Source organism: Coprinopsis cinerea, assembly GCF_000182895.1.
Source record: "Coprinopsis cinerea okayama7#130 chromosome 5 map unlocalized cont3.5, whole genome shotgun sequence".
In the NCBI taxonomy this organism is placed as follows: domain Eukaryota; kingdom Fungi; phylum Basidiomycota; class Agaricomycetes; order Agaricales; family Psathyrellaceae; genus Coprinopsis; species Coprinopsis cinerea.
Genome location: NW_003307540.1, coordinates 2,861,710 through 2,876,129, shown reverse-complemented (window position 1 = coordinate 2,876,129; position 14,420 = coordinate 2,861,710). Strand labels below are relative to the sequence as shown.

The 14,420-nt window shown below is 52.4% G+C and overlaps 5 protein-coding genes, 1 non-coding gene and 1 pseudogene across 7 annotated transcripts; 5 read left to right on the top strand and 2 right to left on the bottom strand.

Moving 5' to 3' along the window:
• The first annotated feature begins 69 nt into the window (after positions 1 to 69).
• CC1G_20124 lies at positions 70 to 153 on the top strand. Its single transcript has one exon. It is a non-coding gene; the product is annotated as a tRNA-Arg (tRNA).
• Positions 154 to 312: 159 nt separating this feature from the next.
• CC1G_08833 (other/CDC7 protein kinase) lies at positions 313 to 2,677 on the bottom strand (the record flags this gene model as incomplete). Its single annotated transcript, XM_001839055.2, has 5 exons — positions 313 to 1,094; positions 1,150 to 1,299; positions 1,356 to 1,438; positions 1,499 to 1,725; positions 1,967 to 2,677. The coding sequence occupies 5 exons, from the start codon at positions 2,675 to 2,677 to the stop codon at positions 313 to 315; spliced, it is 1,953 nt and encodes a 650-aa protein (XP_001839107.2).
• A 339-nt stretch (positions 2,678 to 3,016) lies between these two features.
• On the bottom strand, positions 3,017 to 3,090 carry CC1G_20123 (annotated as a pseudogene). The gene has a single exon. The product of its transcript is annotated as a tRNA-OTHER (tRNA).
• A 1,358-nt stretch (positions 3,091 to 4,448) lies between these two features.
• On the top strand, positions 4,449 to 6,755 carry CC1G_08832 (hypothetical protein; the record flags this gene model as incomplete). Its single annotated transcript, XM_001839054.1, has 7 exons — positions 4,449 to 4,614; positions 4,667 to 4,755; positions 4,805 to 4,916; positions 4,979 to 5,346; positions 5,396 to 5,707; positions 5,767 to 6,425; positions 6,479 to 6,755. The coding sequence occupies 7 exons, from the start codon at positions 4,449 to 4,451 to the stop codon at positions 6,753 to 6,755; spliced, it is 1,983 nt and encodes a 660-aa protein (XP_001839106.1).
• A 612-nt stretch (positions 6,756 to 7,367) lies between these two features.
• On the top strand, positions 7,368 to 9,079 carry CC1G_08831 (hypothetical protein; the record flags this gene model as incomplete). Its single annotated transcript, XM_001839053.2, has 3 exons — positions 7,368 to 8,306; positions 8,357 to 8,519; positions 8,574 to 9,079. 3 exons carry the CDS (start codon positions 7,368 to 7,370, stop codon positions 9,077 to 9,079), a joined length of 1,608 nt encoding a protein of 535 aa, XP_001839105.2.
• A 720-nt stretch (positions 9,080 to 9,799) lies between these two features.
• CC1G_08830 (hypothetical protein) lies at positions 9,800 to 11,530 on the top strand (the record flags this gene model as incomplete). Its single annotated transcript, XM_001839052.1, has 1 exon — positions 9,800 to 11,530. One exon carries the CDS (start codon positions 9,800 to 9,802, stop codon positions 11,528 to 11,530), a length of 1,731 nt encoding a protein of 576 aa, XP_001839104.1.
• Positions 11,531 to 12,389: 859 nt separating this feature from the next.
• On the top strand, positions 12,390 to 14,225 carry CC1G_08829 (hypothetical protein; the record flags this gene model as incomplete). The annotated part of the gene is made up of 2 exons (XM_001839051.2): positions 12,390 to 12,405; positions 12,463 to 14,225. Exon 2 carries the CDS (start codon positions 12,489 to 12,491, stop codon positions 14,223 to 14,225), a length of 1,737 nt encoding a protein of 578 aa, XP_001839103.1. The 5' UTR covers positions 12,390 to 12,405; positions 12,463 to 12,488.
• Between the last annotated feature and the right edge of the window lie 195 nt (positions 14,226 to 14,420).

The window sequence follows — 14,420 nt, the reverse complement described above, 5'->3', positions numbered from 1 at the left end:
AAAGAAATTGGTTGCGAGCCGGTGCTCTTCCCGCAACGCTATATGTACATGGGTCTCCACAATCAATATGGCTACTTGGCGCAATGGTAGCGCGTTTGGCTTCGATGGCCGATGGTTACCAAAAGGTTGTAGGTTCGAGTCCTGCAGTGGTCATTTTTTTCTCCTTTTGCATGGAATGCTTTTGCTCCAGACTGCTAACGTGTATCACGCTGGGAGGAGCAGCATTCGCGGGAAAATGAAACGTGCATTGATTACTTGAGTAGCGAGAATAAGTTAGGTACAATGTTAGAAGAATACAGTTGGTTTATGCCTTCAATCGTCCTCATCATCGTCGTAAAGTTGGTAATCTTGGTGGAACTCGCATGGCTCCATCCCAATCGCTATCCCCTCACCAGCCGAGACCAGCTTCCTTACCTTCACCCACTCCCCTGCATTCTCATCCTGCTCCTGGCACTCTTCCAGTCCGCAATTGCAGACACACTTCCCTCTCCTCTCCCTAATGATAACCCCCGGCTGCTCCGTCACATCATCATAGAAATGGTACTTGCCACAAACACCTCGTCCGAAAACGTGTGGAACATAGTAGTCATCGTCAAGTTTATCTTCTTCGCGGAGGAAAGGGTGGGCGAGGGCTGCGGCTGGTGTTATCCTCTTTACGGACTCGGGTTCGAGGAGTTTGGTAACGAGGTCCATGGCGTCTCGGATGCCTTGTTCCCATGAGGTTTGTAAAGAGTCGGAACCTGGTGAAGGACTATCTTCGTCGACATTGTTCGCGGGTGAGGATCGAGGGAACAAGAGTGGGGAAGAGGAGGTTAGGTGGGATGTTGGTGGAGCTGCGTCAGACTCTATATCATCTTCTTGAGATTGTTCGTGCCTTGAGGACCTTGTCGGCGTCCTGTGAGGATCCTGTTGACGTTGTTGCCTTCGCTCCTCTTCCTGTCGTAGCTTTGCACGATACGAAGGGAGCGTGTAGGGATAGAAATGCTCTTTCGGAGTGGGTGGTGTCAGAAGGTCCGGATTGAGCTTCTCGATCATTGTCGTCCATTTGACTTGATCTTGTGGAATGTCGGGGACGTTGGTTGCAAATTTGCGGGCTGTTTGTGGGGACGAGTGAGATTACGAGCGGCATAGATAAGATAAAGTACCAACCGTGTAGTGTGGCTACGCTCTCCATTTTCTTCCGCCCAAAGATGGCAGCCAGTTCCATGAGAGCTTCGATATCGTCGTTGGATTGGAATATTGGGAACTTTCGAGTGAGGAAGAAGAGGAGGATTATTCCCGCAGACCAGACATCCACAGCTGCCATACGCGAATGGGTTAGCTTGCTCTGGGGAAGGAGCTCGGGCTCTCCTTACCTCCGGATTGCTGACCGCACTTGAGCAAGACTTCAGGTGCGCGGAATCCTCGAGTACCAGCACGATTGGCTTTCATGGGCATTCTGAGACACGGGTCAGTCTCCACGACCAATATTTCGCATCAGGTGGAAAGGCGACAGTACCGAGTATCTTTGTCAAGAATACCAACAGAATGCGCATGCATTTTACTCTTCTTCCGCGCGTCCATCTGTCCCTCCTTCACCAGATTCTCGTCGTACTGGTGTTTCTTCCGGATGTGACCGTGGGGGTATTGCTCCGTGGGCTGCGTGTGCAGGCATGCGCCTAGCACAGGAGGCTTGTCGTCCATGATCTTGTTGCAGTGGTGCTTGTCAGTCATGCGGGTAGGCCGCTGTATAACAGGCGTACCTGAGCCAACCCAAAGTCGCACAGGGTCCCCTGACCGGTGCTGGGATCAAACAAAAAGTTGGCTGGTTTGACGTCGCGATGGATTATCCCCCTCGCGTGGATATCGCGTAATGCGCGTAGTAGACATCGGAAATAGGATTTGATTCCTTCCATCGGTAGCGTCTCGTAGTAGTCCTGCACCTCGGATAAGTTCAGCGCAATTGAAGAAGCTCCATGGTACTTACCCTGAAATCCTCATTCCGATGGTAAGGCATAACGATGGCGACCTGGTCATGGTGCCTGAACGCGGTGATGAGCTGCGAAACGTGTCTTGCTCCCCTGCACGTCTCCATGATGAACAGTTCGTTCCGTATCCTCTCCGGGCCACTTGTAACGTAAATCCTCTTGATAGCCACGAATACCCTCGACCCCTCTGGTCGCGGAACGGACTGGAAGTGAGCTGACGACTCCTCTGGATGGTGTCCTAGCCATGGACTATTGTCGTATTCGTGATACCGCAGGTCGAGCGCTTTGTAGACCGAAGAAAACGTCCCAGTGCCCAACCGGTCGAGGAGTTTGTACCCAGAAGCGAGTGTAGGAAGGGCCGCTTCAAACTCTTTGATTTCCTTCTCGATTTCGGCAATTTCGTCTTCGGTTTTCTTGTCTATCGAGCCCATTTCTTCAGATTCGTCCAGGGCGAAATAATCCTTCTCCTTGGGCTCTTCAACCTCTACGTCCTCGTCCCATTCGCCCTCTGCATCCATGTCCTCGTCGTACTCGACGTATTGCTGTTGCTGCGGGGTGTTACCTTCCTTGTCTTGCTCTCCATCGCCGACGGAGACGTCCTCTTCCGCCTTGGGGATGATCATGAGCTCGTCGTCACTCATCTCCTCTTCTCCGTCACCGTCCTCGTCGAGCTCCACCATCCGTGTCTCTTTCTTCCGTGCTTGGCTCATTGTCTGTGGGTGCCCTGGAATGACCTCTGCAAGATGTTCGTGGTATTCGCGCAGCTCGTCTTGAGGATATCGGGCTAGCGGATCGCTCGAGGGAGAGACTTCGTCGAGTTGGGCGTTGGCCTCTGCGTAGACGCGGTTGTAATGAAGATTGCGGGCATCGGAAGTCCTTGCCTCGAGCGGATTAGAAGAGTGTTGGGAAAAATAAGCGACAGACATTGAGCTAAGAAAGAAGTCCCCGCCGAGACCAAGTTGAGATCCAATTTCCAAATTCTGATTCAACGCGACGCGACGTGAAAGGAAACAAATCACGTGGGAAAAGAAACGAAGGAAAAAAGAAAACGAACACCGCCGGATCGAACCTGCAACCTTTTGGTAGCCATCGACGATACGCGCTACCATTGGGCCAGGTAGCCATGTGAATTCGGCGAAATGACATGTTCAGGCCGTAGTACCTCGGCTAAACGACCCTGTGTAACGTTGGCGGGAGGGCCAAGGCAGAAATCGCCATCACTGTCAGATTTTTGATAGAAGTCAGAGGCGTGGGGCGTTCGATGTCGACCTTTTGGTTTATCTGCCGGTGGGTGCTGGTTGGGTGCACCACATAGCAACAGCACAAAAGGCTCTCAACAAGGGCCTCGTACGCTATGCCGACTCGCATGTAGTTGTCAACCCCTATGGAGTGCGGTTGGGCCAACCGGCGAGCCCCTTGCTGAGCGCTTAAGGCTTCCAACAAGGTTCACCAGACCGTAACGCGACTACCAGAAGATCACCTCTCGCCCTCCTCTGCAGCCTATTACTAGCCTCTTTCAACCTGGATACCATCCTAATAGACGACATATCCAATATAAACGGTTCGCTTCGCCCAAATGTGACGGTAAACCAATCGCCAGGGGCCCATTTACAGTTGCCAAAAACACGCAGGGTACCCTACACAAGCGAAACTCGGTGAGAGAATGACTGATAAATCGAAGTAATTCCAAGTATCACAGTGCGTGCGCTTACCGATTAATCAACGACTGGAGCCTTCCACGTCCGACTTTTGAGCTCTCGGATGCACGGTAGATGTCAGAGGTGTCACGAGGCCAGGACTCTGACCACTGCAGAATCTCGGAATCTCAAACGCCAGGGGAGCTGAGACGATAGGAAGTCCTAGTAGTATTGAGACGACGTAAGGGACTCATAAGTATCAGGTCTCTACACTAGGTCCCAACATTTATTGAGAAATGCATCCATCCTTGATGACTCACGAGGCGCTTGATGATCCCGTGAGTCCTGACACAAATGATTGAGCTCTCAAGCTCGTACCAATGCCAAATTCCCCTGGGCGTCTGCAGCTGTTAGGCGGCGGGACTGGAGCGCGATCCTTCCATAGACTCTCTGGCTCGTGAAAATTACGCGAATGTTCAAATATGTAAGGTACTTTGGACAATTTGGTAAAACATGGTGGACGGAGGACTGGCAAGATTTGATTTTTGAGGTGCTGACCTCAGCCACCTGCCAAACAAAGAACGCGAAATCCTGCCTTGGCCCTCCCGCCAACCCTACCCTGTGTGAAGTCAGCGAGCGGTCATTACAAGGTTTTCTCTGTGCACTCATGCACCTTCCAGACGAATTTCGGTCTTGGGTCCTTGAATTCGTCTCCAGCGATTTATTCAAGCAGATAGTGCCCCTACTGGTCCTCTTTCTATTTCCAGCTCTATTCCTCTTCGTGGCAAAGACAGCGGCTAGCGCCAAGAACGGCTACATTTATTCCCTCTTCGCCTCCGCCATCATGGGCATCGAGAGCTACCTCCCCTGGATGTGGTCCTCGTCGTCGGCGGCGTCAGGAAGCACTGGGAGTACTGGCAAGTCCGGAAGCAGAGAGAAGAAGAAGGACAGGAAGGCCATTCGAACGAGAGCGGAGCAGATCCAGCTGAACGGCAATGCGAAACAACATGGTCTGTAGTCTAAATTTGCTGTTAAATTTGGTGACCTAGACGGTCTTTGCAGGCTCCGGGAAGGAAGAAGAGGACGAAGGATACTACCCTGGGTTGGTCAACGTCTCGGGGACGTATTGTTTCATGAACTCGACGCTCCAGGTTCGTCAAGAGTCACTCGTCATTATATTGACAGCTCACGGTCTCGCAGGCTTTGGCTTCGCTTTCCTATCTCCAACCGCACATAGACGCCATTCACGCAAAGGCAGAAGCCCTCGACGTTCCGACGCCAGTAATCGACGCTCTCAAGGAGCTATTCCAAGGTAGGCCACCGAGCCGACCACGTATGCACCACCGACTGATAAACCATTCTCCCTCGTCATAGACTTGAACACACCCAAGTCGGCTTACCGCGCAATCCGCCCAATGGACATAATCAACGTGCTCAGTCAACAAACTGAAGGCCGGACGAACTCCCTCTTCTACTCGCGAGAGCACCAAGACGCTCAAGAGCTCTTCCAAGTGGTTTCGGAATGCATCAAGAACGAGTTGGCGGCAGTGGATAAAGAAGGGTTAAGGGATCGCGGCTTTGGAAGTGCACTTGACAAACCTTCGGAGACGACAAAGGAGATTGGCAAGAGCGTTTTCGATGGGTTGACCGCGAACCGAAGGAGTTGTGTCGTTTGCGGGTATACCGAGGCGGTTATGCATTTCGCATTCGATAACTGGCAGTTATCTGTTCCAAGGATGGCAGTACGTGGTGTCTACCATACTTTAAATATAGCTCCTAACGGCATGACAGGGTAGCTGCAGGTTGGAAGACTGCCTCGAAGACTACACCCGACTTGAAATCCTCAAGGATTGCATCTGTAGAAAGTGCTCACTGGTCGCGACGCATAACCGGCTAAAGCAGGAACTCGCCACGTTGGAGGAAGCGACGAAACCCGGCACAAATCCTTCTAGCTCCAAGAAGAGACGATTGAAGGAAGTGAGGAAGTTTGAGGCTCGTGTTCGGGCAGCGTTGGCAGAGGGTCGGATAGAAGAAGACTTGAAAGACGTGAGGATAGAGAAAGTTTTCAGCCCGGCGTCTACCAAACAAGCTATGATTGCCCGAGTGCGTTTCCTTTATGCTTCACGATCCCGAGCCAATTCTAACGAAGCGGTTACGTATAGCCTCCTCCAGTACTCGCTCTTCATCTGAACCGTTCCATCCATTACGGACATTATGCTGGGAAAAACAACTGCAGAGTTGCTTTCCCCGAGGTCCTCGATTTGACACCTTTTACGACCTCCGGATCCCTTTCCACCATCCCAACAGCATCTATCTCAACACCGCCTCCAGCAGTTCCCCGCTCAACGACGCCAACACCCTCCACTTACTCCAACCAACGGACAATCTATCGTCTCGCAGCAGTGGTCTGTCATTTCGGTGGACACTCCTTTGGTCACTATATCTGCTATCGACGGAAACCTCGGCCAACGGGATTGCCAAAGGAGAAACGCTTTGCACCGCCTGTCCTTGTCGACCCGCTGCGGATACCGGACGGCGACGTAGACGACGAGAACCAGGCACAAAGCCAGGGTCCTGAATACATCTTCGAAGATGGGGAAACGCAACCGGGGAAGGGGTGGCTGCGAATTAGCGATGACTCTGTGCGAGAATGCGGGATTGAGAGTGTGTTGGCCGAGGGCGCGGGGGTATTTATGCTCTACTACGAGCGGGCTGTTCCACCACGGCCGGGTATCTACCCTTCGCAATCCGGAACGAGGGTGTCGGAGGAGACGTTGAGACCGGAGATGAAGACGGTGGAGCTGAACGGGAGCGTTGGGTCGTTGGTCAGCGAGGTGGGGGTTGGAGTTATGGCGTCCCCACGGTCAACTCCAGCTTCGGTGGCTTCTTCGCCATCGTCTTCGTGGGTGAAGGGCAAGGAGAGGGAGATACTGGGCGGGAGAGGTTCAAGCATTGGCCTTGCGTCGTCACTGTCGACATCGTGGGTGGAACCAAGGGTGATCAGAAGTGTGGCGGCTGGGAGGGGGAGGAGTACGAGTACACAACCGTCGTCCTCCGTGGGCTCGCTACCTCTATCGAGCTCTCTACCATCCGAATCGACGCTGAAATCGCATCCGAATGGAAATGCAACCCACTCGGAAGAGTCAAATGAGCCAGCGACGCCCTCCCTAATCGCGCCCGCCGCCAAAATCCCTAAATCACCTCTTGATTCGAAGACGAATGGAACACATCTTCCTGACCAGATAGAAGAAGAGAAGCCCATTGCACCTTCGACACCCAAAAAGTCCAAGACAAGTCCTAAACTCCATTCGCCCAAACCTGTGCACCCTCCCGCCTCAGCTCCGGTTGTAGACAGTCTCGAGTCATGACACTAGTCATTGAGTGGTCAGGATTCTGCAGTACAAGTTAAGGACTATGTTGTGTACTACTAGTGATATCTTGCACCAACATCGACGCACCACCTCTTCGTTACTTGTCATCGTCATTTTACAATACTAAAAGTTATTCGGTTATCATTATTGTATAGGTCGGATGGCCTCAATCTATGTAGATACTCTAGGATTATATAGCTTACACGCCGGCCACGTACGTGTCATTCAGTTTCCTGTGGTGCGCCTAACGAAGACCGATGCGTCGGGCATGAATTGAGTGCCCCTATTTATTTTTCCGGAGTCATTTGGCCTCCGATCCGCTCGATCGGTTATACCCGAGCAATCAATTTGCTTCCCCGCACCCGCGAATTTTGTGCATCCCTCTTCTTTGCATGCAACCAACTGCACTGGCAACTAGAACATCTCTTTTGCCTCTTTCCTACGCTCTCTACACCACAAACCGACAACTAGGATGTCTCTTTTTGCGTACTACATGCTCTGGAAGCCTTGGAGGTCGTAGATGCCTTCATACCGGACGACCTGCAGAAGCAAGAGACTCGGAATCACCCAGAAACGATACGCACGACTCTATAGACAAACCAGATACACCAATTAAGGCTAGCGACAAACTATTTGCCGATGCTTTACTCGAAGAAGAAGAGCAAGCGTCGACGGAACGAACCCACTCACGAATCCAAGCACGCGCTACCGAGCTTCAAAAGCAGTATCCCAACTGGACCGGGGACGAGGACGTTAAGGATGCGGTGTTGCGGATGCTGGTGGACAAGTACAAGCCGTTGAGGTCTGGCGAAGTGCAGACTGCCGAGGAGAAGATGAAGAGAGAAGGCGTTGGGTCGAAGGTGTCGCCACCGAGTAGCTCGACGCCTCCGTATTCGTATGTTTCGCCGGCGACGACGATACCCACTAGTCCTTCATCGTGGACTCCCCCTACTCGACCTAGTTCTGGTTCATGGGCGAATGAACCGCTCCTCCCTTCCAACCCATCGCATAACCCGTGGGACACGACGTACAAGGTCCCTTCTCATGACGTTTCGTCTATCAAGCTGGCGCATATCCCCACCACCTCTATCAAAGTTACACCAGTGTCGGAAGAAGATTTGAAGCAGCGGAGGAGGGAACGAGAGGCTATGAAGAGGGGAGTGGTTGCTGGACGATTGACTCAGGCCAGAGAGTCGACGTTGGACTATAAGCTAGGGCTGAAGAGGGACGGAGCACATGGGCAAGCCGTTGGAATTCCTGGCGGTGGTGGAGGCAGGCCTAACCCCGCCAGCGTCAAAGGCTGGGCAAATTTCGTCGAGGATAGGATCGAGGTGTGTGGTGTCTCTTCTTCCTTCGAATGGTATCCAACCTTTCTCTGTAGAAAGCACGAAAAGCGGGCCTTTTCAATAACGTCAAGGGGCGGGGTAAACCCTTGGCTCGTTCGACGGACGAACACAATCCTTTCATCGCTCGGGAAGAGTTTCTGATGAACCGCATTGTTCAGCGAAATGGTGCTGCTCCGGCTTGGGTCACTTTGCAAAACGGTGCGTCTCCTCGACCTCTCGTTTGTCTCGGCGCTGGCTTACCGTTTCGCGCAGAACATGATGAAGCAGTTCGAACTTTCCGATCCCTTCTCCGCGCCTCGTGGACGCGCCATGCTATCCGCACGATTACTTCTACGAACCCAGCGCCCATGCTCCTCAACCTCACCCTCGCCGACATTCAGCGCTTCCGCTCTGATAGCTGGCTACATCCTGCAGAACTTAGGTATCTGCAGGCAGCTGTCAAGGACGTGAATGACGTGGTTAGGAGATATAACGGCGTGGCTCCGTACATTGTCAGGAGGGGAGTGATGATATTGGAGAACGAGGTTGGGAGAGTGTACGATGATTGTGCTGAGGACATACTGAGGGGTATCAAGGAGACCGTCACTGGGGGCAGATCTCTCAGAACTGGAAGCGTTGGGTATTCGGACGGGGGTGGTGGAGGTGGTGGTGGTGGTGTGCCCTCCTCTGAAGGCGATGTTTGGGTTGGACTAGGTCTTGGGCAGATGGTGAAAGCCATGGTGAAACGACTCGGTGATGCGTTTACATGGAAGCATTAACTACATCCGTCCTAAAATAGCACGGCTGGTGCGCCTACCCAGAGAATAGATGCGCCAATTTCCCTGTCGACCCCGGACCAGACATGCTGTGCGCCTGCCTGGCAGGGGGTGGCCTCTGCAACATCATCAGGAGTGTTACATAGACGCGTTGACGTGTGCCGCTGCCGCCGGTCCTACAAGACAGTTTCCCGAAACCCGGAACGCAGGTTGATGTGGTCTTCTGCTCAATGTGAAGCTATGACATACTATAGGTTAATTGGTAGTGGCAGTCGAGTGGCAGTACTATTATTATTGGCAGACACTTTATCCGAGCATCCGATGTGTAGCGAACTGTGCTCGCGATGGTATTCCTCGAAAATCGACTTACTTCTTTTTGTTCTTGACTTTGAGCGGAGTCTGTGCCCCATAAGAGTATCTCGGACGCTCATTTCAAGTGCCCTGACAGCGTCCAGTAGGGACGGAGAGATGATCGCCAAATCGCAGGGTTGAACGTTGAACCCTCGACAAGTTTGCGCTCAGCTATTTGAAAGCGTGCTTTCAAATTCCGATCGCTGCTTTATTCTCAGCCTTCGGGTGCTCTGATCGACACTCAGCACTCTACAACCAACCTGCTTGCCCAGAGCGATCAAGGAATCGACACACAGGTATTGATTCTCTTCCCTGAGAAGTCCTCATTCAAGCGAGCTCATCGATGTGTTCAGCAGCCTAGAAGAGCACACCATGGACGAAGAAACCCTCCGAGCCGGTTTCTACGCGGAAATCAGCGCATTGGAAGACAGGATCCTCGAGTTAAAGAGCCAGATTAATGAGCTGGCAAAGGTCTCCAGACTCCCGGACGAACTCCTTTGCGTCGTGTTCGCACTCTATAAAGAAAAAGAATTCAGCCTCAGGGGCTACTTCTTCTCCGACCGCCCCGACTATAGCCTACCCTCACGCCGAGATCTGCTTTCGTGGACTAAAATCACCCGTGTTTGTCGTCGGTGGAGAGCGGCTGCTATCGACTGCCCCTCTCTCTGGGGTGATCTGGCCCAGACCATGAGACTTCCGTGGCTCAACAGAGCGATCTCGAGGGCAAAGGAGGCGCCTCTTTCTATCAGATTCTTGTGCACGAGAATTCCTATGTCGCAAGAAGAGCAGGTTCTCGTCCCCATCCTATCAAGAGTTGGGCAACTACGAAGGGTTTGCCTGGAGGGAATACCGACCGTCCTCGAAGATATCCTCAAATCTTGGACCCAGTCTGCACCGCATCTGGAAGAATTGTCGATTTTTCCAAAGCCGGCGCGTGCACTGATCAGCCTTCCTAGCCCTTTTATCAACTCTTGCGCCCCTAAACTGAAGCATCTCTCCCTTTGGAACTGCCTCTTACCCGCAAACGCATCCTCGTTGCAAGCCTTAACACGACTAGCGATTACCATGAACACGGCCGACGCAGGTCTACAATTGGACCTCCTGCTCGATGCCCTGTCAAGTTCTCCATCGATCACAACATTGTCGCTTTCAGTATCTCGCTTGGAATCCTCCTCCCCAACGGTACTCCATCGATCGCCTATTCCTCTCCGACAGCTCAAATCGCTGGAGCTGAAAAGCACATGTCAAGGATGTGCGGATCTATTAGGTCGTCTCCACCTCCCTTCCACAGTATCCTTCCATGTGGATGGCTATGGTACGACCAGCTCCGCCTTGAAGAATCTCCGTACAGCTCTCATCACGTCGTGGGTTTCTGCACCCCTTGTAGAGCGACCACCTCCAAAACTCTGCATCAAGGACCTCATTATCGATTCGTATTCGGGTGGGAACTTGCTGTGTAAAGGTTGTGTTGGCGCTAGACGCGATGAGGGAGGACATCCATTCTCCTTCCTCTTTGCAGTCGGAGGCAACGATAGGATAGCCCCCCTCCTTCGCAGTATCGCAGAGCTGTTACCATTGTCCTACGCCCAAAGTCTGCAGCTGAACGATTCTTGGCTGCGGCACGAAGACTACGTATCCCTTCTATCAGTCGGGTTCCCGGAGGTCAGAAGCCTCGATATTGAGCATGGGAGTGCTGAATATGTCCTGGCCTACCTTAGAAGTGACCCGGCCCTGCAATCAGCATCCGAGTCCACCGTCCAAAGTCGACCATCGCTGGTGTACTTTCCAAATCTGACATCCCTCACCATCACATGTGCCTACATGATTCAGGAACGACGCTCTATGGACGGACTATGCGTTTCCCTCCGCCAGCTCATGAAGCTACTTGGATTACGATCGCGCTTGGGATATCGGCTAAAGGAACTCCATTTCTATGGGTGCTATTATATCAGCAAGAGCGGGTCGCAAAGGTTCGAAGAGGTAGTAGACGAAGTGAATTGGACAGAGAGGGAAAGGTGGGATGACCGTGACGATTATCCAGATGAAGAGCAGGGTTCAGACGACGATTGGTGGATGTGGGAAGATTCGGATGCTTCGGATTGAGAGGAAGTGTAGGTACTAGATATTCGTAGGTGCAAAGGATACGATCCTTTTATAAAGGTGATCGGACATAGAGCGCCGGCGCGCATAACTCTTTGCACAATGTTAAGCCGTAGTCTAATTGGTACTAGTATTCAAGGCAGACGCTTTATCCGTGCATCCGACGTGCAATCCACTGCCATGTAGAAATCCGATTTTTGTTGAGCACTCTGCCACCTCAGGAGGGAAATGGTTTAGCCATGCACGATATCTGCCAAATGCACCATGAGAGGACCTGTCCTACGAGAAGGAAGCATTTGTTGCGCTGGGCATGCCACTGACCCCAAACCCGCTTGTCACGTTGTTTGTTCAGGCTCTAACAAATGTGACAGGTTTGGGGGAAGGTTTTTGAGGCTCATGTATCCTTTGTCCTGACAGCGTCCAGTACGGATGGAGGCTTGTACTACACAACAGGAATGGGCTCCTCAGTCTGACGGTTAAAGAGCGTGCGATTTCCGCTGAGGGATAATCTCGCCCGGGTGTGCTGCCCCGACGTCCGATGTTCGATAGAGTTGGTCCCACTCGGGTTGAACAAAGGCTAGCCGCCTCGAGGCAGTCTCTAGCGGATTTCGAACCATGGGGCAGTGCACGCAGGCGAGATTATCCTTGAGCGGAAATTGCACGCTATTTAGCTATCGGTTTGAGAGGACTATTCCTGCTGTGCTAGATGCTAATGTCGCAACCTGCCGTGTGCGCTCGGCTAAGGGATCCGGAGCTTTCAAGCCAAGTCTCGATCTCCGCTTGAATCTCAGCTCATTCGGGCTGAGCAATCATCGACACTCTCAGGACAAGTGGCACATACCCAACTCGCCCTGAGCGGTCAAGGAATCGGCACACAGGTATTGGTTCTCTTCCCTGAAAACCCCTCATTCAAGCAAGCTCATCGATGTGTTCAGCAGCCTAGAAGAGCACAACCGCTACCATGGACCGTGACGAAGAAACCCTCCGAGCTAGATTGTACGCGGAAATCAACGCATTAGAAGTCAGGATCTGCGAAGTGAAGAGCGAGATTAATGAACTGGCAAAGGTTTCCAGACTCCCTGACGAAATCCTTTGCGTCGTGTTCGCACTCTACAAAGAGAAAGAAAGCAACCTCAGGGGCTACTTCTTCTCCGACCGCCCCGACAGTTATAGCCTCCCTCCACGCCAAAATCTGCTTTCGTGGACTAAAATCACCCGTGTTTGTCGTCGGTGGAGAGCGGCTGCTATCGACTGCCCCTCTCTCTGGGGTGATCTGGCTCCGGCCATGGGACTTCCGTGGCTTAAAACTGCAATCTCAAGGGCAAAGGAGGCGCCTCTTTCGATTAGCTTCTTCTGTACGGCATTGCCTGCATCGCAAGACGTCCACGTAATGGCCCAAGCCCTCTCGAGAGTTGGGCAACTGCGAAGGGCTCAGCTGCAGGGCATACCGAGCGTCCTCGAAGATACCCTCAAATTTTGGACCCAGTCTGCACCGCATCTGGAAGCATTGTCAATCTTTCCAAAGCCGGCGCGCGTAATCAGCCTTCCCAACCATTTCATAAACTCTTGCGCCCCTAAACTGAAGCGTCTCGCCCTTTGGAACTGCGCCTTGCCAGCAAACGCACCCTCGTTACAAGCCTTAACACACCTAACGATTGGCGTGAACACGAAGGACGCAGGTCTACGTCTGGACCTCCTGCTTGATATGTTGTCAAGTTCGCCATCGATCACGACATTGGCGCTTTCAACACGTCACTTCGAGTCCTCCGGGCCAACGACAATCCGACCATCTCATATTCCGCTTCCACGGCTCCGATCACTGGAGCTGGAAAGCAGATGTCGAGCATGTGCAGATCTACTGGGTTATCTCCACCTCCCATCCACAGTATCTCTCAAGGTGAAAGGATCTAGGGTAACCACCTCCGCCTTGGAGAGTCTCCGTACAGCTCTCATCACGTCGTGGGTTTCGACACCCCTCGTAGAGCGACCACTTCCAAAATTCTGCATCAAGGACCTCATTATCTATTCGTATTCGTCGAAGAACTTGATTTGTGAAGGTCACGTTGACACCAGACGCGACGAGGGAGGACAACCATCCTTCTCCCTCCACTTTGAAGTAAACGATGCCGACTGGACGGATGTCCTCCTTCGCAGCCTCGCAGAGGCGTTGCCATTGCCCTACGTGCAAAGTTTGCAGCTGCGCGAATCTTGGCTGCAGCAAGAAGAGTATGCGTCACTTCTGTCGGTCGGGCTTCCGGAGGTCAGAAGTCTTAATATTGAACACGGGAGTGCCGAATATGTCCTGGCCTGCCTCCGAAGTGACCCTGCCCTGCAATCAGCATCCGAGTCCGCCGTCCAAGGTCGACCATCGCTGGTGTATTTTCCCAAGCTGACATCCCTCACCATCGCATATGCATACATGATTCAGGAGAAGTACTCTATGGACGGAATATACGTTTCCCTTCGCCAGCTCATGAAGCTACTTGCATTACGGGCGCGCCTGGGATATCGGCTAAAGGAACTCCACTTCTATGGGTGCTATTATATCAGCAAGAACGGCTCGCAAAGGTTCAAAGAGGTAGCAGACGAAGTGCGTTGGACGGCTAGGGATTGGGACTCCGACCGTGAAGGTACGGATGATGACTTCGAGAGGGGTTACGACAAAGATTGGTATATGTGGGACGACTCGGAACCGTGAAGGAAGGGGATCGGATGATGCGTCGGGTTGATCATAAGTAGTTCGTAGGTTCACAGCATACGATTCGAATATGTATAAAGAAATAAATAGCGATGGTATCATTATGTACAGTTCGGACGAACGTCTGAAGAATCTAATTGATATAACCATGAACGGAATCTTCACATGATTGAACCTTTCGCACCTCCACTGCAT